The sequence below is a fragment of the Apteryx mantelli genome, chromosome 3, assembly GCF_036417845.1.
Source record: "Apteryx mantelli isolate bAptMan1 chromosome 3, bAptMan1.hap1, whole genome shotgun sequence".
Classification (NCBI taxonomy): domain Eukaryota; kingdom Metazoa; phylum Chordata; class Aves; order Apterygiformes; family Apterygidae; genus Apteryx; species Apteryx mantelli.
In genome coordinates, this window is record NC_089980.1 from 83,212,059 (window position 1) to 83,235,112 (window position 23,054).

Consider the following 23,054-nt stretch of genomic DNA (forward strand, 5'->3'; position numbering starts at 1 on the left):
GCGCCCTGCCTGATGGCAGGCGGAGCGGGCAGGAAGCACCGAGCGGAAAGGCGCCACCGGGCACGCTCGCTTGCCCCGTCCCGGGGGGCAGTGGCCGGCCAAGCGAGTTTCCAAATCAGAGGCGGAGGGGATCGCCCGTGGCGGCGCCCGGGGTCGCGGCGGCGGCAGCGGCCGCCTCGCCCCCCTCCCTCCCCGTGGGCCGGGTTATGTAAGCGACTCGCCCCCGAGCGGCACCAGCATCTGCTGCGCTCCCGCCCCTGTCCCCGCCCAGCTCCCAGCGCCGGAGAGGGCGGCGGCAGTGGCGGCGGCGCCGGAATAAAGCAAGTTTTGTCTCCTGCGAAGGGGTGGTGGGGTCTCGCCGCCCGCCCCGGCACCATGGCTGCGCCATCCCGGCAGCCGCCAGCCGCCGCGGCCCCCCAGTGACCTCCCCCGGCAGCGGCCGCCTCCGCTGGCCACCCGGGCCGCGGCCGCCCGCCCCCTGCCCGCTCGGCGCGGAGCGGCGCGGCGCGGAGGAGAGCGAACAGCCCGGCCGCCCCTGCGCCGCGGAGGGCGGCGCAGCACCATGTGGGGCGGGCTGCACCCGGAGCTCGGCGGCGGCTTGCGCAGCTACAAGGCGGGTAAGGAGCCCTGGGCCGCCTCCCCTCCCCCTGCCCGGCGCGGTTCCTCCGCCACTGGGCGCTCCTGGGGCGGGAGCCCTCGCTGAGCCGCCTCGGCGGCGCTTCCCCCAGCCCAGGGCCGCCGCCCCAGCGAGCGGCCGCGGCCGTTGCCGCCTGGGCGTTCTGAGGGGACGTGGCGGGCGGCGCTGTCCGGTCAGTGCCGCTGTGCTGCGGCTGCCGTTAGGGCCGGCCGTAATAACCCAGAATAGTCCCTTTCCCCCTCCCCCCCCGCTTCATCTGTGGCTAAATCTCTCTCGCAGGAGGAGCGGGGCCGGCACATGGCCGCGGCGGGGGGCGGCGGGCGCGGGGCCCCGGCGCGTCCCCGTGAGGCGGCTCCCGGCCCGCGGCGCCGCCGGTGCGCGGCGGCCGCTTCGCACCTCTCGTGCGTTACCTGGCCGGACGGAGAGCCCGTGGGGAGAGCCGAGCCTGCCCGCATAACCCGTTTCCTTCCTTCCCCTGCTCCTGCTCCTTTTTTTTTGGTTTTCCTTTATTTATTTATTTTTTTTGAATTTTTGGTTTCGTGAGCGTAGCCTTGAACCGGGGGTCCGAGCAGGAGACACGCTTCCCTTTGCCCGTGCTTCTTGGCTTAATTTGAGACCGCGACAGACTTTGGTAGTCTGAGAGCTTGCCCGCGTCTGATTTTTCGCGTCGTTTTTCTGTCTGTCTCTGGGCTAGTTAAGCTCTGGCTCCTGCAGTTTGGCAGGGATACGTATTTTTAAATTTTATGTTTGGAGTTAGGTTCTCACAGGGAAGGCAATGCTTACAGACAGGATAATTTTCAGCCGTAAAGGCTGTCAAATGTGGCATCTTCTCAGTTAGGAGAATAAAATAAGTGAATTGATTGCAGACAGGTACAAGCATCGCTTTTGTCCAGGTGAGACCAGGTGCTAACTTTTTTGGGTGCCTTTTTCAGGATTTGTAAGATTTATGAACTAAATTCACCTGCTTTACTCTGGCAGAGATCCTGCGAATATTTTGTGATCTTGACTTATGTGGTTTGGCTACGCAGTCACAAGTCCAAAGTAGCGCTGTTGGAATAAATCTCTTGTGCTCTTCCAGAAATTCAAACTAATGCTTTAATTTTGGAATTGCAGAATAATGGCTGCATGATGTGTGTGCAGTTAGTTGATATTTAAATGGAAGGATTGTTTTGCTCTAGGCTGACAGGGTTTTTCTTGCAGATACAAGAGCTGCTAGGACACTCTCAGCAGCTGCCTGAATCTCCACAAACGGTCTAATGTTCGTTCCCTATAATGTGAAAGAAGACATTGTTCCTTTTTTCTTTACTATTATTAAGTTATTAATTTCTGTGGTTAACACATGTAAAGTTTGCCTGGCTGAAGTAGGTTTTTTGTTTGTTTTTTGTCTTTTAATGTAACTCTTCAGTGTTTTACAGGAAGCGTTAACTTTGTGCTACAACTCACAAAGATGTTGCATGTTTTACTGAATATGATGGAAATTGCAGGAATGTGGAATGTTTGATTCCTGATTATTTTTGTTTGAAGCAAAAATATTATAATATGTTATATATACACATGTGTGCAGACATGTACGCAATGGTTGTTGCATTCGCTGTCTTCAGACTGTTGCAGAGATTGATGCTCATTTTTACTTCTGTTTCAGAAAACTTTGGGCCATTCATTACTGTCTTGGTTTTGTTTGGGGGTCAAATCAAGTGTTCTGGTACTGCGTTGAATTTGTCAGCAGTCCTAATTCAGTCTGTTACTGGATGTGTGTTGTGCTTGTTAGCTGGAATTTATTTCTCAAAGTTGGCTGTAAGATTTGAGATATTACTTTGCTTGTTGTTTTTCTTTCTCCCCCTATCCCTCCTTCCCCTTAAATACTCAGAGTTAATAAGTTTAAAATGCACTTATCTATATGAGTTAGATCGAAGAAGTACTGTAAAGTAGCAAAGCTTTCATAGATTAACATTCAATTTGAGATAAGATAGACAAGCAAAAGCTAGTGTTTGATTAGAGAGCAAGTAGATAAAGATGAAGTTTAACCTTGAGATTTGATTTCTGCATTATAAATTCCAACACAGTAGTCCCTTCCTTCACCCGTGTTTATTTTGAAATAGTCAAGTTGCTGAGTGTTTCTCTATGCACCACACTGCTCTAAACAAGAAGGTGGTAGGCTGCATACAAATGTTCTGATGAAAGGGTGATGGCTACCAAGTTTCTTTGCTGTTATTGCCAGCTTAGATCTTCTTTTTTGGAATAGAAGTTGTCCATGGGAAAAGTATTTAGTCACAGGACAGTGCTGACCTACTAGGAAGCAGAAGTTGAAGCATTTATTTTTGAAGCTCGAGGTATTTTTCTTCTGACAGAATATGTTCAATTATGTAACAGCGGGTGGCTGGTATGGATCCTAATTGCTTTGTCTTTTAAGTATTGGTGCAGGAGCGTAACAGTTAGTGACTGTATTTGTTCTTGTTGAACTGTGTTTATTGGTGAAAAGCATTATAGTTTGCTAGTCATATGTTAGTCATTCATAGATACGGATGTTTTTCAGTACAGTACATAGGTGGCTAATAGTCTGTCTTGTTTTTGTTGAAAATCTCACAATTTGCAAACCTAGGTGCCTACGGAAGAATTCTGTAACTGCTTATATTGGTGAATTATCAGATTTCCACTAATAGATCTTTGTGGAGGGATAAACTGTGCTGCAGGAGTTTAAGTAACTGTGGTGAAGGACATGCAGGGTTTCAAGCCCTTTGCTTCCCCGTCTAGACTATCCTTTGAAGCATATGGTTGGTTAATAACTCTTTTTAAGGCTGTGAAAGCGTTCATCTAGACATGTTGTTCCTCTGGGGGATGCAGTCAGGCACTTAGACCGTGTGTGTTCAACAGACACCTATGGAAAGTGAAACAAACAGTGTTTAAAATGAAATAGCAAGTACTTATTACTTTGAGTGAACTGCACCACCCTTGGTCAAACTTACCTTCAGTGACCAACACTGCCAGTACTTGGCCGTTACTGAAATACGGTGGTGATAGCTATTTAGATGACAAAAGGAAGATTTGATTTAATAAAAGTCAAAAAATGAAATAAGGTGCTCGAGAGGGTGGGATTGACGCTCTGTAAAAATAGTTGAGCTCTTATCTTGGCTCATAGGAACCTGGGGATGCCACTTGTTTGTATGGCAAATCCCAGGAACAGGCTTGAGCCTTCCGAGAGTGAGTGTGGCCTATGCGAGCGTCACAGATGACTCGGCACCGTCACAATGGAGATGTTGCCGACAACGAGGCCGCGCGGAGCACCATGGCATTCGTAGGCACCTTTGTAACACAGCAGTGGGGGGGTGGGGAGCAGGGGGGGCAGGCTCCAATGGCTTAATTCCTGTAGCGAGCGTTAGTGGTCTGGTCCTGGAAACCTGCGGGCGAAGATGTGATAGTCCTCTCAACTTCCGAGAAGGCAGGCTTATCTTTGCAGGTTGGGCGATAAATGGTGAGCTAGCGTCGCCACAGATGCACTTCAAATAGTCTGTTTACCAGTAATAAATGTATGTGTATACGTATATATGTGTGTGTGTGTATATATAGTACATTGTAAAGATTGATCACCTGAGCTTAAAAATTTAATGTTCCAGTTACAAGACCAGAGGCTAAAATGGCCTTTGCTGTCTTTCACAGACCATGATGAAGTGAAATGGTAGTCTGTGTTTGAATGGTAATTGATAGGAGTTACTTATATCCCTTCAAAACAATGTCTTTTTCTTTTTTCCCTCCCTCCAGGCAAGTAATTTTTAATGATACAGCATCTGCTCATTTAATGTATACAAAACATGGATGTCTTGACTGTTTAGCTACAAATAAGTGGTAGATTTTTCAAACTATAAAGATATAGGAGTGCATTACATTGTTCTTAGGGGATAGCAGAAGTTCTGATCTCTTGCATAGTAACTGTATGATAAAGGTTTACTGACTGAACTACAGACTGCTGGTTTCTGCAGTTGTATGTTTTAAAAAAATTTATTAGAGAGTAGTAATTAACTTAGTTGTACAGAGGAAGTTATATAGTAAAAGGTGGCCCTGAGCCATCTTAGGAGATGGTGGTGAAGGAAGTGCTGTTTTGGGTAAGAGAAACTGTAGTTTCTCGGAATAGCAGTTAGGATTTATGTCCACAGACTACTGTTTGTTACAGTTAGAGTTATTTATGCTAAAACTTTAGCAAGAGGCACTTAATAACTTTTAAAGGACCCGTGCCTTTTAAAGTGTGGACAAGTTGTCAAATACAGTAACAAGGCATGCTGGTAGGAAGAGCAGTTGAAAGTCTCCTAGATCAAACGGTTCTTGAATGAACTGAGGTTGTAGCAGGAGATGGTCATCTGCTGTTGTTGGAAGCAAAGCCGGTTTGTTGTAGACAGGTTAGTTAAGGGAAAGAGGGAATGCACGTGTGTTCAGTATCAGCTGTTCTGCCTTTCATATTCTTTGGATGCTTTTTTATCATATAAATTGCCTGACGTTTAGTAGTGGATTAGTTAAACTAATTGTCAATTCCTGTGCTCTTCATTTTTGGCTAACAAAGTGCCAACTTGCTCGGTTCTATCTTTAAGTTATATCTGATGCACAAATGTGTCTTGAAAACTTGCACTGACAATAAAACAGACTCACTGTGATTGTAATTATCTTTAAAATATGTTCAGTGTATTTGCTATGTGATTGAGAAAGAGGCTTTCTCATTGACTTCTGGAGAAGAAGGCCTTTTTGTTTTGAATATTTCTTTTGGTAGACCTGGAATAATACTATAAGTAGCCCTGAAATTTATTTCTGCTAACACTAACAAAAGCATGGAAAGGTATATTAAATTATACTAAGAATCTCGTTTCTGTCTTAGCCTCCCACTTTGGAGTTTCTTGCTCTCCAGAAAGAGTTGAGGCGATTCAGAATGTGTACACCGGACACTACAGACCACTAGAGGTGTGCAGTTGGAGTTGAGAACCCATATGAGGGAATAACTTGCGCAGATATGCTCACAAGTATGCTTAGGTTTGTATTACTGCTGACTCTTCTCTCATTCATCCTGAAATTGCTGACTCCCGTGGAATTGTCCGCAAGTCTGCTAATGTTCCCCAGGCCAAAATATCTGGCTTTGCTGTCCTGGGCTTGAACATCCTCTTGACCGCACAGCTGTGCTCAAGCGAGTTATTCTTCCACAGCCAGCCCTGTCACTAGTGGCACTGCATCTTTCCATTCTGATTCCCCAGTGGTCTTTGCTGGTTTTTGAGAATTGAATGGCCACTGTAAAAGGAGGCAGAAATGCAAATGAAAGAAGGGCAAGTGCTGAGAATTTTTTTTCTTGCAAGGTATAATATCCTGGTAATGTGAGAAAATGCGAAGGATAAACACTTCCCTTTGCCTGAAAGGGTTGTATGTGTATGAATTGTGGGGCATGATTTCATCTTGCAGCTAGGATAATCTAATGGGTAGCTGCCCCTCTGGGAACCTCTGCTCTCAGATCCTTGCTGCTTCCCATGTGTCAGCTCTGGCACTTGTTCAACCTTATGGCAAGCTGATTTGGGGAGCTAGGCCAGCAGAATACTAATGCTAAATAAAGAATAAAAAAGAGGGAGTTTACAGTTGTCTGACCCCAGCGTGAGCCTTTGCAGCAGAAAGTGTTTGCACTGGTGTCAGGCGGGTGCAGAATACCTGGTGTCAAATGGGCTAGCTGTTAAGTCTGCTAACAGACAGTGGAAAAATCTAGCAGAGTCTTGCTTCATCACTGCAGTGCTGCTGATGACTTCAGGAAGTATGTATTTAATCTTCAGACTTATCCGTGAAGGCCAAGGAAGAGTGAGAGAGGATCAGGAAAAAGTGACGCTAATTCCACTGGACAGTGCAGCTTCCACCTATTAGTGGACTAACATGCAGACTGAAACTGGCCCAGGGTAATGGATGATGGCAGGAGAGGCAGGGCGAGATGAACTCAAACAGTCTTTGCTGATGAAGGACAGTGTATTAACTGAGATGCAGCTAGTGTCACAACCAAAGGAAAAGTTGTATTGAATCGTTTTTAATTAAAATACCTAAAAAAGGCTTACAGCAGATGAGATTATTCTGACTTTCAACTTCCTCATATGTTAGAGACCCATGGTGTAGTATTCAGACAAGAAACATTCTTGGAACATTCTTGAATCCTTCTGGAGTCAGGTCTGAGATTCCTTATAAGGTATCCTTATGTTTCTAATATCTGCTTTATTCCTTTTGTAGCATAGTTTCCAGATGGTGTGGAGAGTTGCAACTTTCTAAAATGTTCAGAATAAATAAGACTTTATTTCAAATCCTTCTTTCTTTAAAAAATGGTATCTCCTCCTGAATGCCTACTCTGCAGCAAAGTTATTCATATGTGTTGGCAATTCTGAACCTTTTCAGATTCTCTTATAGTTGAGAGTTAATGCATGAGGCTTCATACAGAAATTCTGTGACTAATACTGATGAAAAGTTAGATGGTTCTGTGGGTAATGAGAAAACAAACTAGGGGAATAGTGACCTAGATAGAAACACTAAAAGGCATTGAAAATACCGTTATTTAATACTTTATCACTTTTGCTAGAGCTTTTATGGAAAACGAAGCTTACAGCTGTGATCTTAATTTCCTTCTGTTCTTCATCATCCTAAATACTGTATTGATTAAACAAGGGCAGTAGAATGGTCATAATGATAGGTTTTACATCAAATTTGATTGCAGTTGTGTAGACGGAAACACTTAAATTACTGTTTTTGGCCGGAAGTATCCTAGGTAGGGTGGGGTGGGATAAAGTGTGAGGAATATACATATTTAATACTGCTCTTTCTTTTTTTTAAATTCCAGAGTGTCCTCCTTGCTTATATTGAGTAGGTGTTGATGGGAGGAAGAACTCTTAAATAGAGAGAAGTTAAACTTAGAGAGAAGTTGTGCCCTGTGGCATAAGCATTGTAAAGAAAATCTCCTAATGACTTAAGTGAAGTCAGAATTTCATCCTTTTAACCCAACTGTAACAATGTGGGAACTCCCTTATGTGTTGTACATGATTCTATAAGAGATGTTTTAATGTAGCCTGAAGGCTCTGTCTGTCTGTGGTACATCCATATTAAAGTAGAGCCTGTGGTGCACATCTAATACACATTAGACCTTTCTGAGAAATGATGGAAAAATTCTGTCACTGTTATGTTTGAGCAAAATGTTTCAGTGATACGATTTTTTTTTTTTTTTTTTTTTAGTGTCTGTCTTCACCTTTTATTGTGTCAAGGATATCTTTAGATCTGATTACAAGGAGAAGGGAAATGTTAATGCTGTTTTTGGAAAAAATCAGGATGCTAGAGTTCTTTACTTGGTCCATTTTGGTAAGCGTGGGAACTGCATAAAACCACTGAAGATTTTTTACTTCTTGTAGCAGCTGTGATTACTTCACTTTTCCCCGTGCGTAGAGGAGATGGAATTAGCTGTTTAAACAGAAAGAGGAAGGACAAAGCTAATTCTGGAAGAAAAATGTTGGAATGACAAGAATTTGGAGAAAACTTACCTGATCGCAGTTTTGAACCACTGATAAAGCTAAACCCCAAGAGGGGGTTAAATATAGATGATAATTTGGGATCATCAGCATTTTTTTTTTAAATAGGAAAAGGATTCAGCTGTTTACCTCCAATGTACAACTCTTTAATAGACTCCAGGAGCTGACTCCATGTCCTGAGGGCTTGCTGTTCGAAGTTTGTACTACCTTTAAGCATAATTTAATGTGTTTATTTTCCTAGGCAATTCCCTCTTTGCACTGTAAGTGATGAACTTCCCAAGTTTAAAAGGTAGGCTTTCCGCCTGCAGTTACTGTACAGAAGTGAATGGAAGCTGAGGACGTCATTTTGTGTTTCTGTGGGGTGAATAGTGCAGTGAGTACGAAGACAAAGAGGCGAGCCAGCATAGCAGGCATGAGGTAATATATGTAGTCTGTGTGCCAAACCTGAAATGAGAAACATCTGTAGTTTTTATTTTGAAGTTCTGCTTTATGCAAATGGACTTTATCTGCAAGAGGAAAACTGACAGGAGTGCTATCAGCAATTGAACTGAATTCCTGGTCCTGCTGCTGTCAGTGATGAAAGCAACTCCCTGCCTTCCCTGGCAATGGTAGGAATTTTATTGCTGGGTTGATATTAAATGAATACAGTTAAGTGGTGTCTGTATAGAAGTTATATAGTGTGTTATGAATTTGAGTCATTGTTTTGCATACTTTATGGACTGGAAACCTGAGAGATTGAGTCCTGGAGTCATTTACATACTGTGTCAAGCTGAGGTTTTTGCTACATTTTTAGCTAACAAGATGCTGTGTTGAACACAGCTTTCTGCTAGTTGAACAGATTTTGTCCTTCACAGTGAAGCCAGGAGAAAGAAAGGTATATTTATGCCTATCTTGTTGCAGTTCAGAATCTGCATCTTGATGTTCAATTTGACAGTAGGGATAAGCCTATTCATTAGCGAGCTGCTGCTGGCTATCAGAAGTGATGCTGTACTCCTTGGCACAGCTTCTAGTCTGGCCCCTTGCTGAGGCAATTTAGGAAATGAAATTAGCAGAAGGCTTTTTTGTAAGTGGGGGTAGTTTTGTGCCTGAACCACTTTCTGTGGGGTCAGAGTGGTAATGCTTGTGCAAGGAAAGCAACAGTAACACATGGCTGGGAAAGGCGACCAGCCTTCGCATAGCAGCTAACCATTAGATGGGATTAGCTGTAATGTCAGACAGCATTCTCGGCTCACACGCTATTTTTGTTGGTGGCATAAGCTAATCGGCTGTACTCTGATGGAAAGGCAGAGATGGGCACCTCTTGCTCTCTGTTGGCTCTTGCATGTAGATTTAACAGAGTGAGCTACGTAATTGTTGTTAACTACCATGGCAAGATTCTCTAAAGCTCATCTGTCAAATTGCCTAATTTATTCTTCTTAGTTCTGCTCCTTCCTTCTAGATTGGATACTTGCCTGCATCAGAGACCTTGTAACTTGTTGGCATAGTTTTATGCAGTGCCATATACATTTATAAAGTCATAGAAATCTCTGCCTTGAGCTAGTGCTGCATTGAAAACAAAGCCAAAACATTATATTTGTAACTTTTGAGAGCTCACAATGAGATACTATTTTGTATGTATGACAAAGTTTTTAGAGCTATAATTATCTCTGAAGAGGGATTGTACAGTTAGCCATTTCTGTGGAAAAAAGGTTTAACTTCATTAAGGAGTTCTAGAGACAAAATAAAACTAGAGATTTGGTGACACAATCCAATTAAAATTTAACTCTTATAAGAAATTAGAGTATGAGGTTTATATTCCTTAAAATACCACCCTAATCAAGTTATCTTAATTGATACTGCCACTCAGGACTGTGTTTACTTTGAGGATTGTACTTTGAGGATTTTCTTCTTTGGGTTTCTTTCTTCTACTTTCATTTTTCCCCTCTATATTTTTTTATGATGTTTTTATCTCTGTCCCTTTGTTTGTAATTTGGGCTGGTCTTTCATAGTTGAACACAGTGCTAAAGGAGAATGACACCGACAGATGAATTCTTTTACAAATGATCAGGACAGAATACAAGTATGGTCCTTTATCTGGTAGTATATTTTCAGGCTGCATGAGTGAAAATGCAGGTAAAGACCTCTCTTTCAGTATTCTTCTCCTTAAAAGCTTCCCTCAATATATGTATGTTTTTATCTTTCTTCATGTTTATGATTGCTTTAATCAATTTCTGAATGAAAAGCTAGAAAAACCTAGTTAAATATCTTGCAAGCTCTGTAAAGAAAGCACACTAGTAAGGGCATGAGTCCTCAGGATGAATCATAACTCATCTACATGACCTTGTAAAGTGCTTTTGAGAAACTGAAATATCTAAATTCAGCAGTTAGGGCTGTCATTTCATCTCACTTAGTCCTGCTCATTTTCACACTTAGATTAAGCAGTTTCATCTTCCTACACATTTCATGTGAGAGCAGGGTGTGGGGCCTCTGGTACCTCCGTTCATAGCCAGCTGGTGGAGCCAGGAGCTTCCACCACCTCCAGGGTGTCTGTGGAAAGGGTCCTGAATTTGTCATCTGGCCGTCTTCTCTGAAAACACTGGCAATCCTTTCTTACCAGTGTACTGCTTATCTTAGCCGCAGATCTGAAAACAGGATTTTGGAGAGAAGAGGTTGCATTGTAGACTTCAAACTTGTTTTGGATGTTTGTGTTAATAAAAGCTGTAATTTATTTTGCAGAAGGGTCATAGAGATGAAATGTGCCTAGGAAATATTTGTCTGGGTGTCAGGGTTGGGATGCCAATTTTTAAAAAAATATTTCTGAGAAGATTTATATGTCCACATAATTCTTGGTTTTGCCTGTATCTGCAAGGAATGTTTCTGTGCATGGTTTATTGTATTGTGTCATGAATCCAGCTTCTCTTGCTTGCTCTTTGAAGGAGACTGTTGTTGCATCATTATAAAGACTACCAACCTCCCCCCTCCCCCCATTTTAAACTCCCCCGCCCCCTTTTCCCTTTTTCTCTTTTTGTGTGTTCTTTCCAGCAGTGGAAAAAATAGAGTACTTATTGGCAAAGACTTGTCATGCACCAGACATGAACTGAGGTTTTCTCCAACCTTTCAGCAATAATGATCTTGTAGCTATGATAAGTAAATGTGAACATTTTCCAACTGAAATAAGTTTATTGTTTTAAACTTCTGTTTGCACTTTTTATTCCTAGAATACAACGAACAGTTGAGTGAGAGTCCCTTTGTGCTTGTAGACCTTTCTTTTTAGGAAGATGTGTGGTTACTTAGCCCTATGGGACAGAGAGAGTGCAGAAGAGAGACTTAACTGCCTGTAAAACTTTAAAGGTCCATTGAGAATGGAGTGTGGAGAAAACTGCAACTGGGCATAAAATTCATAACTTAAACTTGAGTCCTCAATGGTTAGCCCACTAGAATGATGAATTTTAGTTAAGATGTATTTATTTTTTTCCCCAAGGGCAAGGACCAAAACGTCAGAGATTGATCAGCTGTTTCATGAACAACTGTTTTCCATAGGTAACTGGGTGTCTTGCCCTTGATTGTCTGAATTTGTCTTTGTCTATAGTGGTTATTTATTTAATTTTTCCTTGTCTGTATACTTTTTGTGGATGTGTTTGCTTTGAATGAAGGATGTAAAGAACATGTCTAGGTCTGTGGATTTTGATAGTTCTTTTCTGCGGAGCAGTTATTGCATTATTTATGGACCTGTACAGTAAGATTTGTGCTCACTCTGGTATGGTCAAGATTCCTTCAGTGTGTATTGGAAGCTTGCTTTGTGTAAGTATAACAACACAAGGGGACTGTTTGAGTAGGAGTGGAGGAATGGGATGAAAATGGAGGGACTTCTTTCTAAATATTATCTTATGAACATCTTCCAGTGTAAGGACTCATTGTTCTGGGTTTTTTTTGTTTGTTTGTTTCCCCCTCTCTCCTCCTCCCCCACCCCCCATGCAAGTTCTGTTTTAGAGCAATATGTTATAATCAGGTGTAGAATTAATGGGATTGCCTTTTTTATTTTAGGAAATTTGTGTTTGGTAACAGGCTGCTATTCGAAAGATATGTTTTGTTTTGTTTCTTTTGTAGAGAGTGATTCTTTTGGATGAAAGTTCTGTTTAGATTGGAGAGGGAGGTGTTTGAGCTTTCTCAGTGAAAGTGCATTGGTGTCTTCTGACATGACTTCATGTCACAGCCTTTTTGATGTGTTTGGGTGATCTTTGGATTAAGAAAAAGTGTCTTGTAAGACTATGCATGGAAAATGATCTCGCATCTTTTCTTTGAGGTGGGCTGTGAAGTGGTCGGCATGTTTCCGGACCGTCTTGGTGCCCATAGCTCTTCGTATGGTCAGGAGAAAATTTCATTTATTGAAATAAAGTTGTTGATGGTGAGAGTGAACTTGAATGACTTTGGCAGCGTGTTTGGGCTGAAATACTGACTCTCTGTCCTCAAAAGAGCTTTGGGCAGACTGTAGTGCCATCATGGCATGAACTATTCTTGTACAGCCTGGTCACGTCCATGGTGACTAGAAAGAGCTTTGCATAGTTGTCAGTTTTGATGGTACTGTAATAAGATCTTGCCTTCAGAGTCATCTGTAGTATAAATTTACACTGTCTCTTTCTGGTGATTCACTTCTGGTCACAATCTGTGTCAAAATCATGGTGTAGAAGAGAAAAATGAGTGTTCTTCAGTAAGGTTGTATCTGCTGTGAAACCCAGTTAAGTCATTTGCTGTTGCTTTTTTTTCCACCATCTAGGTGGATTAACAGATTAACATTATGTTAGCTGCCATATAAAAAAATAAAGTTTTAACATTCAAGGACATTATATTTGGTTCCTAAAATGCCTCTAAAGATGGTGGCGCTATTATTTCGAATGTGTAGATCATGTGAGATCTGTGCATGCCAATGAAGTTAGAAGTGGTAATGATCCAAAATTAACTAACTGTCTCCCTTTCAGCAGTGACTGCCTGCCTTCTGTAATACACAGAAAAAGATGCATGATTTTGCAGAGTGAAATTTCAACAACTGTTCTCTCTTAATAAATAGTCTGCCTCCAGCACTTTATATACTTTGTTAACTGATCTGGTTTAAATGCTTAAGCTGGAAACACAGCATCATATTAGTATATTTAACTGATCAAATATGGGAATTTAGTGAACTCTATATAAACAAGGCCCCTTTGAGGTTTGTTTTGGATCCTGAACATCTGCTATTTGTCATGTTTGCTGTTGGAAATAATGGCTGGGTAAGATAACACTTTCTCTCTTCTGTTTGATTTCCATGAAAAGTAGATTTTCCTGACCCAGTAAGGGATGATAATAGTCAAAATAGTAGTGTACAATTTAGCAGTACATGTATCTATTAGAGATCTTTGCTTGCTTCTCTTGCCCCATCATGAATTTTGGGCAGATGAGCACTAGCTGTTGATTGGCAGGTTTGAGATCCCATCAGCAGGGTAAAGCAGGTATGCTAGCAGAGCAACGGGGAGAACCTTGTACGTTATTTCCCCATCTTGTGCTCAGTTTGTTTAATGTAGGCTGTTTGCTTCCTGAAAGGTTGTATATTTACAGGGAGCTGTTGAAAAGGAGAGGGGGAGGATAATACAGGGTGCATAGTGTTTGGTGGTTCTTCAGGACTTTGCTCTGAAAGTCTGTTTCAGATAATCAAACTAGTAAATGAACTTTTAAATAATGAGGTGGACTGAAGAGGCCTATATGGTCTTATATTTTCTGTATTATGTCTTCTGATTAGAACTTGGATATTACCCTACATTGAGGATGGGGAGGGGTCTGCTGTCACTTTGAATTGGGTGCATTTGACTTACTGTTGGGATTTTTAATGAGTCTGTTTCTAGTATCTTGTTGTTTGTTTGTTGTTGGGTTTTTTTTTTAGTAATTTATGGGAGTGGATTAAACTAGCTTTGAAAAGCCCTTTTTTTTTTTTCATGTAGACAGTTCATTTTGTAATGGTGTTTTGATGTGCAGATTCACCATGGGACAGCAAGATAAAATAAAAATAATGATGTAGATGCACCATGAAACAGTAAAAAGTTTAGACTCCTGGAATGTGTCATTATGTTGCACATTTTTAAAAAGATAGCTGCTGTGAGGACTTTGTGGTAGGCTAAGAGAGAGAGTTTCTTGGAGGGATCAGCTGCAAGCGTGATCTGTTGGCATGTCTAGAATAGGAAAACAGTCTGTGCTTTTGAACCTGTTCCAGTTCACAACTATTTTCTTGCTTGGGACATTCCTGTTTTAAAGGCAAGAGCTGCCGATAGCGAAAGTGCAGGGAAGTGAAGGAAGCAAGACCGATTCACCCCGTTTCAGCCCCCTTCTCCCTACCTCTGTGCACGGGACAGCTGTAAGGGAAGCGTGTTCTAGAGATGGTGCCGTGGGAGGCTCTTGCTGTGTGCAGCCAGCTGTGTGTCACAGGGAATAGTGAGAGGGAGCGCCTGAGCAAGAGACCTTTCTAGAGCCCAGAGCGTGGTGCAGAGTGACTTGAGTACTTCCATGGAGAGCAAGATGGGATCTGGCGGGCCTGTGCTAAGCCAAAGCTAATAACCTCGGCTGAATTCATGCTGATTTGCGGGTAGCTACTCGCCTGTACCAGCACTTGTCTCTTTGGGCCTACCAGGTCAAGAATCAAGCTTTGAGTTAATTTGGAAATACTGTGGTGCCCTGGATGTAATTGTGCACAGAAACAGCATTCACAGAATAACAGAATAGTTGAGGTTGGAAGGCACCTCTGGAGATTATCTGGTCCAAGCTCCCTTGCTCAAGCAGGGTCAATTAGCAGGTTGTCCAGGACCATATTTAGTCAGGTTTTGAATGTCCCCAAGGATGGAGAACTCCACAACAACAATGAAGAAACATCCCTATTTCCTGCTAACTGTATGTGAAGCTACCACTTTTCAGTATGTTAGACGCTGACACGGAGAGGACGATATGAAGAATGGCACCTCAAGTAGTGTTCTCTTGGGGATCTTGGCCGGGCCTCCTTACCAGGTGTGACTAGTGAGCCACGGACAGTGGCCTTCACGTCTGGTTTCTTTGGTTTCATCTTCTGCCACCTGACCCTTAGACCTGAAAGCTGCTCTGTGGAATGATTAGGAGTGGGGCTGCCCATGCAAGAGACTTTGGGGGAGAAAAGTAAGAAGCATAAAGAAGAGAATAAAGAACACTGCACAAGGAGAGATGGCTGAAATAGAAGGAAGGTGAGGGAGTGATAGATGCTAAAGGCTATGAGAAAAGACAGGAAAGTGTGTTACAGAAAAGAAGAGGTGGTAACTACAAAAGGGAATGAGACAAATGAGAGATAGTATGGCAGAGGCATACTTAAAGCCTCCAGCAGCCCACCTACCGAAAGTAGTGTGTCTTAAATGTCATGTTATAATTAAATAGTGCATACAGTAAAGAAGCACCTATTGTTTTCCTCAATTTAGAAGAGGCTTGCTGAGGAGCTGTTCTCGCTCTGGCTGGTAGATCTAGTGATTCGGCTGCTAAATGGAGTACTTTTTTTTTTTTTATATATATATATATATATATATATATAATGTGTGTGTGTTGCACAAACTTTTTTGATTTTTTTTTTTTTGATTTTGTTGTTGTTGTTTATATCCTTCTGAACTACTTAGTTTAATGGGAAACAAAACCATCTGAAATTAGCAATGAACTGCTGCTGTTGTTGTGGAGGCAAATTCTGTTATGATTTTGCATGGACACTGCTGAAAATGTTTAAATGACCTAAAAATATCCACGTGTAGCATAAGAGAACACTGTATGTGAACTGATACTTCTTCATGAGTCACTTCCTGTTGAAAGTGTTACGCAAAGCTAACTGCTAGAGGGGACGTGCGTGTGTGCCATTATTTATAAAATCAAACGCAGGCTATGCATTTCTTCAACTTTTTTTTAAATGTGGCTCTCTGGAATGAAGCACAAATATGGCAATCAGTATTCTTCCTGTAAACAATGGTCAGATTTATAGAAAATTTTGATGGTCCTCTGGAGTTGCAGTCCATGTACTTTCATTTGTTCTTTGATTATAAAATAAGTAACATAATCTCAAAAAATCCTTGAATGGCAGATCTATTTGCTGATCTGAATTGTGCTTTAGAACTGAATCTTTTACCTGTTAATTAAAAAAAAAATCAAAATAACCAGAATGAAACAAATCAGTAGATTAATAGATATCTTACAAAGACAGCTTGTGTGCAGCTAGTATGTGCTGCTTGAGATGGTAGTCCATTTTTTGATAACACTGGTATCTGAAGTCATTCACTAATTTTCAGTGTTATCAAAAAAATCCTTCTGTTCACTGTTTCATTGCTGGTTTGATTTATTTTATCTAGAGTGTGTAGTTTGTGTCATTTGAAATGACTACGTTTGTATTTCAATAGCAAAATCTTCAACTAGTTTCTGTTCCCCAGACTCCTTCATCTCTCTGTGTGTAGTCATATGCTTCTAAAGCAAAATCCTGCTGTGGGCTGAGAATCAGTCCTAAGATAGGAAACATACGATAAGTAAGTTGGTAAAATAAGTGCAAGAACGGTTTAAGGTTCATGTTTTTAAATAACAAAATGTGCTTACCGGAATTTGTTGAGAAACTTCCACCTAACAAACGGATTCTAATTAGAAACTCTGAAACGTTGGTGCAGAGTCTGACTCAAGCCTGAACTAGGAAACAGAGCTCAGTTTTCAACTTGACCAATATTTTGTTGTTGACTTCTGTATTGTACCTACAATGATGGACTTCTGACTTCCGACTTCCTTCTTTATAGGCTCAGATTATTCCTCAGTGGGATGGTTACCTGGTACTGAATCCCTGTGGCGGTCCATAAACATTTCGTCAAGTGGTCAAAGCAATCCTGTCAGAAGACACAGTATAGCTTCCGACAGCGGGGACACTGGGATTGGTACCTCCTGTTCGGATAGTGTGGAAGGTGAGTTGACGTCATTAAAGTTTGGGTGTTTCCGAGAGAGAAACAATCCAAAACATCTTAAAGGTGTGTTTCCTAAAATACTGATACTTTTCCAAAGCTGCTGAGAGCATGCAGTTGTACGTTTTCCTGATTGGATCAAGTCATTGCTTTGGTAAGGGATAATTAATTTTCTTCCGCGTGAGTTGTGTTCATTAACTTTCATCTCTGCCTCAAAGCTTGTACTGGTGTTATATCCTTTGATAATTACAAGCGGTGCCAGATTTGTATGGGGAAGTAATATCTCTTACTAGACCTCTTGATAAACAATTGGGAAAAAGTAGAAAAACTTTAAGGGAGTTGATGAAAGGACAAAGCTTTCTGGCATTTACTGTATGTGTCAGCAAAGAAAGCTTACTCATGGAACTGGGAAGAACATGGGGGATATTGTCTTCTCATTTCTTTGTCACTTCTGCTGAGAAATATGTTTACGTTTTATTGCATGGCATTTGGCAGATAGTCAAAGATCTTTAGTGTAAATAAACAATGTCTAAGGATTGGGAAAACTCAGTTTGGACGAAGTCACGATTGCTTGAAGTTGTTCTTGTCAGGGAGGGGTTTGGCCTCTGTGGTAGCAGCGTCTCCATTACGTTGCCATCCTCCCTTTAGCTAGTGGTGGTAATAATTAAGCCTGAATGAGAAAGAGACAAGGCAGTAATAAGCCTCCAAATTGTCTTCTTTTCCCAGCCTAACTTCCCAGTAAGATTTTTTTCAAGAGTAAGATAATGAAAGTGGGACTGTTGTAGGCTTTTCTCCAGGGCCCTTCTATACTTGGTAATTTTTGCAAAAAGAATCCTGAATAGCCGCAATTAGGAAGAGCAGAGATTTGTAAAAGTGTGTTAAGGGACCCTGAATCAGTGTAAGATGGAAGCATCTATAGGAGGCCTGAGCATTCCCGAAGATAGGTCTGAATCTGTCAGAGTTAAGTCTGTTAGACAGACCCCTTTGCACATACGGGAATCCTCTCTACCCTAGTTGCCTTGAATCTGGCATTTGCAAAGTACCTCTGGAGGAGAGTCCTCACAGCTTGCTTTTGGCTTGCTTTCATTTTTAAACCTTTACTAACTCTGGCAAAATAAAGGTTTTACTCGAATTCTTTGATGTAGACCTGAAATGTTAAATTATCATTCAGTGGGGGAGCCTTATTATTTTTTAGGGAGGTAAGGTGGAATAAAGCTCTCTCATAGACACTATACATACATTTACAAGCTGACTCACCCAAGTGTTGTAGAACAGTGTTTTAAGATGCAGCATTTGAATAAAAACAAGTTTTTTTTTTTTTTTTCTTGAGGGCTTCCCCATTTGAGGGGTGGCAGGAAGGAGAGGAAATGAAATAGCACCTCTTCATCAGATGTTATTGTGACTGAAGAGGAGAACAGAACGACTGTTGTTAATGGTGGTGGCAGGGGACTGATACAGTAACTCTCAAAACATGTTTGTTAATAAGGTGTTAGCAGTTAACTAATAACTCTGTCCATTTGCACGCTTTTAATAGTGTGTTCTTACAAGCAGCTTTTGAAGTTCCTCACCAGAAAATAAGAGGGGAAAAATTGCTATATTTTGTGCACTAATTTTGTGCATCTGGGAATACTTTGATTATAAGCAATGTTATGTACCCTTAATCTCATCAGTTTCCTGCTGCCATATTTGAACAACTTACAATACCAGAAAAGAAAACATTAAAGAAAAAAAAGAAGGGAAACATAAATATAAAATGCAAGTTAATGGAAGGAGTGTATGACAGATTTGGAAATTGAGTGTAAATACGTTTTTAGTGCAAAGTACAGTTGCCTAAGATACCTAGTTGTCTGCATCTCTCAAGCCTTCCCCCCCAAAAAAAAAAAAAAAAAAAAAAATTGTGATTTCTGTGGGGCTGCCAGGCCAGACTTGTAATTGCAGCCTTGATGCTGGCCATCTGCTCTCAATGTGGTGCTTGGAAGGAGCCTTTGGGGATTTTGCAGAGAGGAATTTTTTCACAAGTCAGCAGATCATTACAATTTTTAGCAATGCTCAGAGAACAAAATGTGGCCTTGCTATTTTCTTTCTACTGAGCCTGCTGAAAATCTAAAGCTGAATTTCAGAGTTAACGTTAACCTATTTTAACATTGTAAATTGCAGCTTAGTTCAGTTGTGCAGATGCGTAGTTACTAGTAAATACACTGGTGCAGAATATGGAGGTCAAATACATTTTAAGTCTGTTTTCACTGTTTTTCCTTGTATGTTAAATATTCCTTTAAATTCATCTCCTAACTCATACTTTATTTTAGGAGCATTCCTTCTCTGAAATTGCAGTAGTGCCAGGTGGCTTGTGTGTTGGGCTAAAACCTCTATGATTTGGAGGGGAGGTGGATTTTGACAAAGCCAGTAGGAAGAGAAATCTTCTGCATTAAAATGTATTTCATTAGTTGTCTGAATGTTTTGTGCAAAGGTAGGAAAATCAGGAACTGAAATGACTAATTGAGTTTCATTGCTGAAGTTGAGCAATGTTGGTGAGAGCTGGGGGAAGGGAGGTACAGCTGAGGAGGGACATTTAGAAAGCGCAGATGTTGGAATGTTCATTTGAGTAGAATAGACCTTAAACTCCTAATTCAGTGTGTCCTTAATTTAAGGATTCATGTAAAGAGGCATTTTATCTTTGTGTAAAGTACTGTTAATATGTTTTGTTTTGTTCTTGTCAGTAAATGTTTCTGGATACAGATCAGCTTCTGAGCAAGATAAAGATAATTACTGTGTCCTATATGGAACAGGAGGAAAAGGTTTTGATGTGGTCTTTTCCAGGTTCTTTTCTTTCTAAACTTCCCTCTAGGTGTAAATCAACTTCATTATTACCATTTTCACACAAGTCTGGCTGAATAGTTAAATCTCGGGCAGTTATTGCAGTGAGTCGTTAGAAAAATCTTTCTGAAATCGGCAGATACAAAATTTATAGCCTGTGCTTAATAGGGACAAAAGCTAACTCCCAGTGTCAAACAGCTGATGGCTACGCTGTGTGTAGTTCTTCGGATATAGGCTCTCTCCTGAACTGCAGGCATGGCCAAAAGATTATCATTACTTTTTCAGAACTGAAGCTAAAAGAGGAAACAAGGTTAATAGAAGGTGGGTGGCAGAAAAAAACCTCTTCTCTGCTGGAAAAAGTGGAGGTCTGAAACCATTGTCAGTTATAGGATCTTGTGCCTTATCTCTGTGCAACTTGAAGGTTTTTCAAATGGAAGCAGATTTCAGAAAGAGTTGTAAAACTAAATATTTGAATTCTTTTGATGTAGTAAACTTGATGGTAAACTTGTGAATTATGACTCTTCTACTTTTCTGATCACTTAAAATAGACATTCCAGATTAAAGTGCTTCTGTTACCCTTTAAAATGTGTATTTGGCAAAAAAAAGTGTGATACTGTATGGAAATGTACAACACATTCATGAAACACAAGTGTTTCCTATGCTCCAGCAGCAATAATAACTTCCAGTTTTTAGTAATCCTTGTGTGCCTATGCCAGCCAGCTATCAGAACAGTGTGCATATAACCGTTCTTTCAATACTATTTACCTAAGAAGCTTGAAGTCTATAATTTTAAGCATTTTTCAGACTTTTTTTTTTTATTTCAGGCACTTAATCTGTGATTCAGGGTCTCAGTAGAAATGAAACGGGCTGTAAATTTCAGCAAAGCTTTCCCGGGATCAGTGTCTGACTTCAGCCTTTTGGACACGAGTAGTATGAACTAGATATTGATGTGGCAAGATATAGGGTCCAGGGCTCTGGCAGGCCAAGATGTTTTTCTCTGTCAGATAAACTTGATTTGCAGTAGAAAGATCCTTATAAATTATACCTTTTGCTCTTTTAGTAAATGTAGTTTTTGGCCTGCCATTTGTGGTTGCAAGTGAATAGGCATGAAAATTTATGCAACCTTGTGCTTTTCTGGAAGAGAGAGAGATCTGATGCAGAAGGCAGAGCTGTCACTTTTTTACTGGGGATTTGGTGTTCTGCTAGTTTGTTTTAACTTTTTAAATTAAGCCTTGTAGAAATGCTGATTGAAGATAGTTGGGTAGGTGTGCCTGTTTTCATATAGAAATCTGAATAAATGTGGTTTGTTAACAATTTAAGACATTGTTCCTTAGTTATATACAGAGGTTGCCTTTGGGAGAGGAATTTCACAAGTGGTGGTTTGGGGAATATCATAGACTTGATGCAGCATGCTTGATATACTGTTGTTACATTTTGCATAGACATGACTTCTCTGGAATATTTAAATGATAGACTAGGAAATCGTTTTAATGTTACAAGGCCCAGAGGAGTCTCTTGTCTCTCATTTTGAGCTGAATTTGTTACATTTTAAACTCATTAAAAAAAATCTAATTAGTTCAATTTAATTGCAGCGTTTCTTGATACACCAGGGAACACGGTGCAGCCAGCTCTGAAGTTATTTTATTTTGCTATTTCAAGCCTTCCTCCTCCAGCTCCTCAGCATAGTATTCCAAAATCTTTTTTTTTTTTTTTTGACTGAAGTAAAAAACCTAAAAGTAGCTATTGAACTTAACTTAGTCAAAGGTAGAATTGAATTTTGGCAGATAAAATGTAGTTATTCATAACTTGCAAGTGTTACTTTATTGTTTAGGTCAGTATTTTGCTAAAGATAGTGGGAATGACAACGTACATGGGTCAAGTATTACTAATTTGCGCTGTCCATTTCGGTGCAAGTCAGGAAGGTACAACAGCACGAGGATCTTGGATCTTGAGAGCTGACAAATTCCCTTTTTGCTCCTTGTCTTGGGGTTCGATAATTTTGGAATGTGATGTGTTTTCAGAAAAATCCCTGAACTTTTCTGCATTGAGGTCAATCTTGAAGACTTTGGAGCCTGGCGAGTAGTGGTGTAAGTTTGGTGGAGTAGCTCCACTGTTTGGAGGGAAGCAACTAGTTACCCTGGAGCCGCTCTTCCTCGGGTTCCTTCCTCCTCGCTTGCCCAGTCTCGCGCTCCGCAGCAGCGTGCTGCCTGCTGCGAGTCAGGCTTGCTGCCTTGCTCAGATATTATCTATCTTGACAAGCAGAGATGCACACTTAGCGAAAACCTGTATTAAGCTCTTTCTTCTAGAAGAGATACCGTCATCCCTTGATAAAAGGAAAGAATTTATGTTTCTGAGGGAAACATAAGTATTTAATAGTCAGGGTTTTGACTGATTTTTTTCTGGGGTGGTAGGGGGTGGGGAGTGGTAGAATTTGACCAAAGTTTAAATATGGGTTATTTTTTAATAATACATTTCCAGGCTTTAATGGATAGGAAAAAATGATGCTAATAAGGTTCGAGTAAAAAAAGACATGGGGAAATTGCCTCAAATGAGTGTAGTACTCCCTATCTGAACTTGTGTACTCTGAATTTGGAACAGGACTAAACTAGAGGCACTCAGTGGTTCCCCATGTGAGCATGTTCTGTAGAGAGAAATAGATGCTGCCTTAACTTCATACTTGGCTGCTTTTTGTGATAGTTTCCCCATATGAACAAGCTCTTAGTATGCACGTGCTCAGTTTGCCTCACATAAAAACTATGGGCAGGATTTTTCTCCTGCTAGTGAGGGTATTGTATTTATGCCCATTAAACTTGGTGAATTTTGCCTTTAGCTAACATCAGTACCTGATTTTTAAAATAATCACTTCTGTTTATTCTAATAGGAAATAACTCAGTGAAAATGAAATCTTACTTAGGATATGGCAGTATTTGCTGAGATATATGCAAAAATTTATTTCTATCGTATGTACTTTGGAAACTTATGCAATTCTTTGAGCATAATGAATGTGGTTCAGATGGTGAATAAATATAAGGGCATGTGAGAAGTTAATGTGCTAAATATGGACCCTGTCCACACAACACTTGTTGAGATGGAAATTGATTGTGCTCTTGAAAAAATTGACTTTAGTGCAGCCTTCAGACACTTCTAATGCAGTTA

The 23,054-nt window shown here is 40.9% G+C and overlaps 1 protein-coding gene across 3 annotated transcripts in view; it reads left to right on the forward strand.

The window, feature by feature from the left end:
• The first annotated feature begins 318 nt into the window (after positions 1-318).
• Positions 319-23,054, forward strand: part of CEP85L (centrosomal protein 85 like) — a 118,965-nt gene continuing 96,229 nt past the window's right edge. The window contains exons 1-2 of one of the 3 annotated variants that reach the window (XM_067293800.1): positions 319-617; positions 16,926-17,087. In XM_067293800.1, the coding sequence (XP_067149901.1) occupies positions 563-617; positions 16,926-17,087 (217 nt within the window). In that variant the 5' untranslated portion in view covers positions 319-562. Of the gene's footprint in view, positions 618-8,689; positions 8,757-16,925; positions 17,088-23,054 lie in introns of those variants that run through there. The other 2 variants (XM_067293801.1, XM_067293802.1) reach the window with 2 other exon arrangements.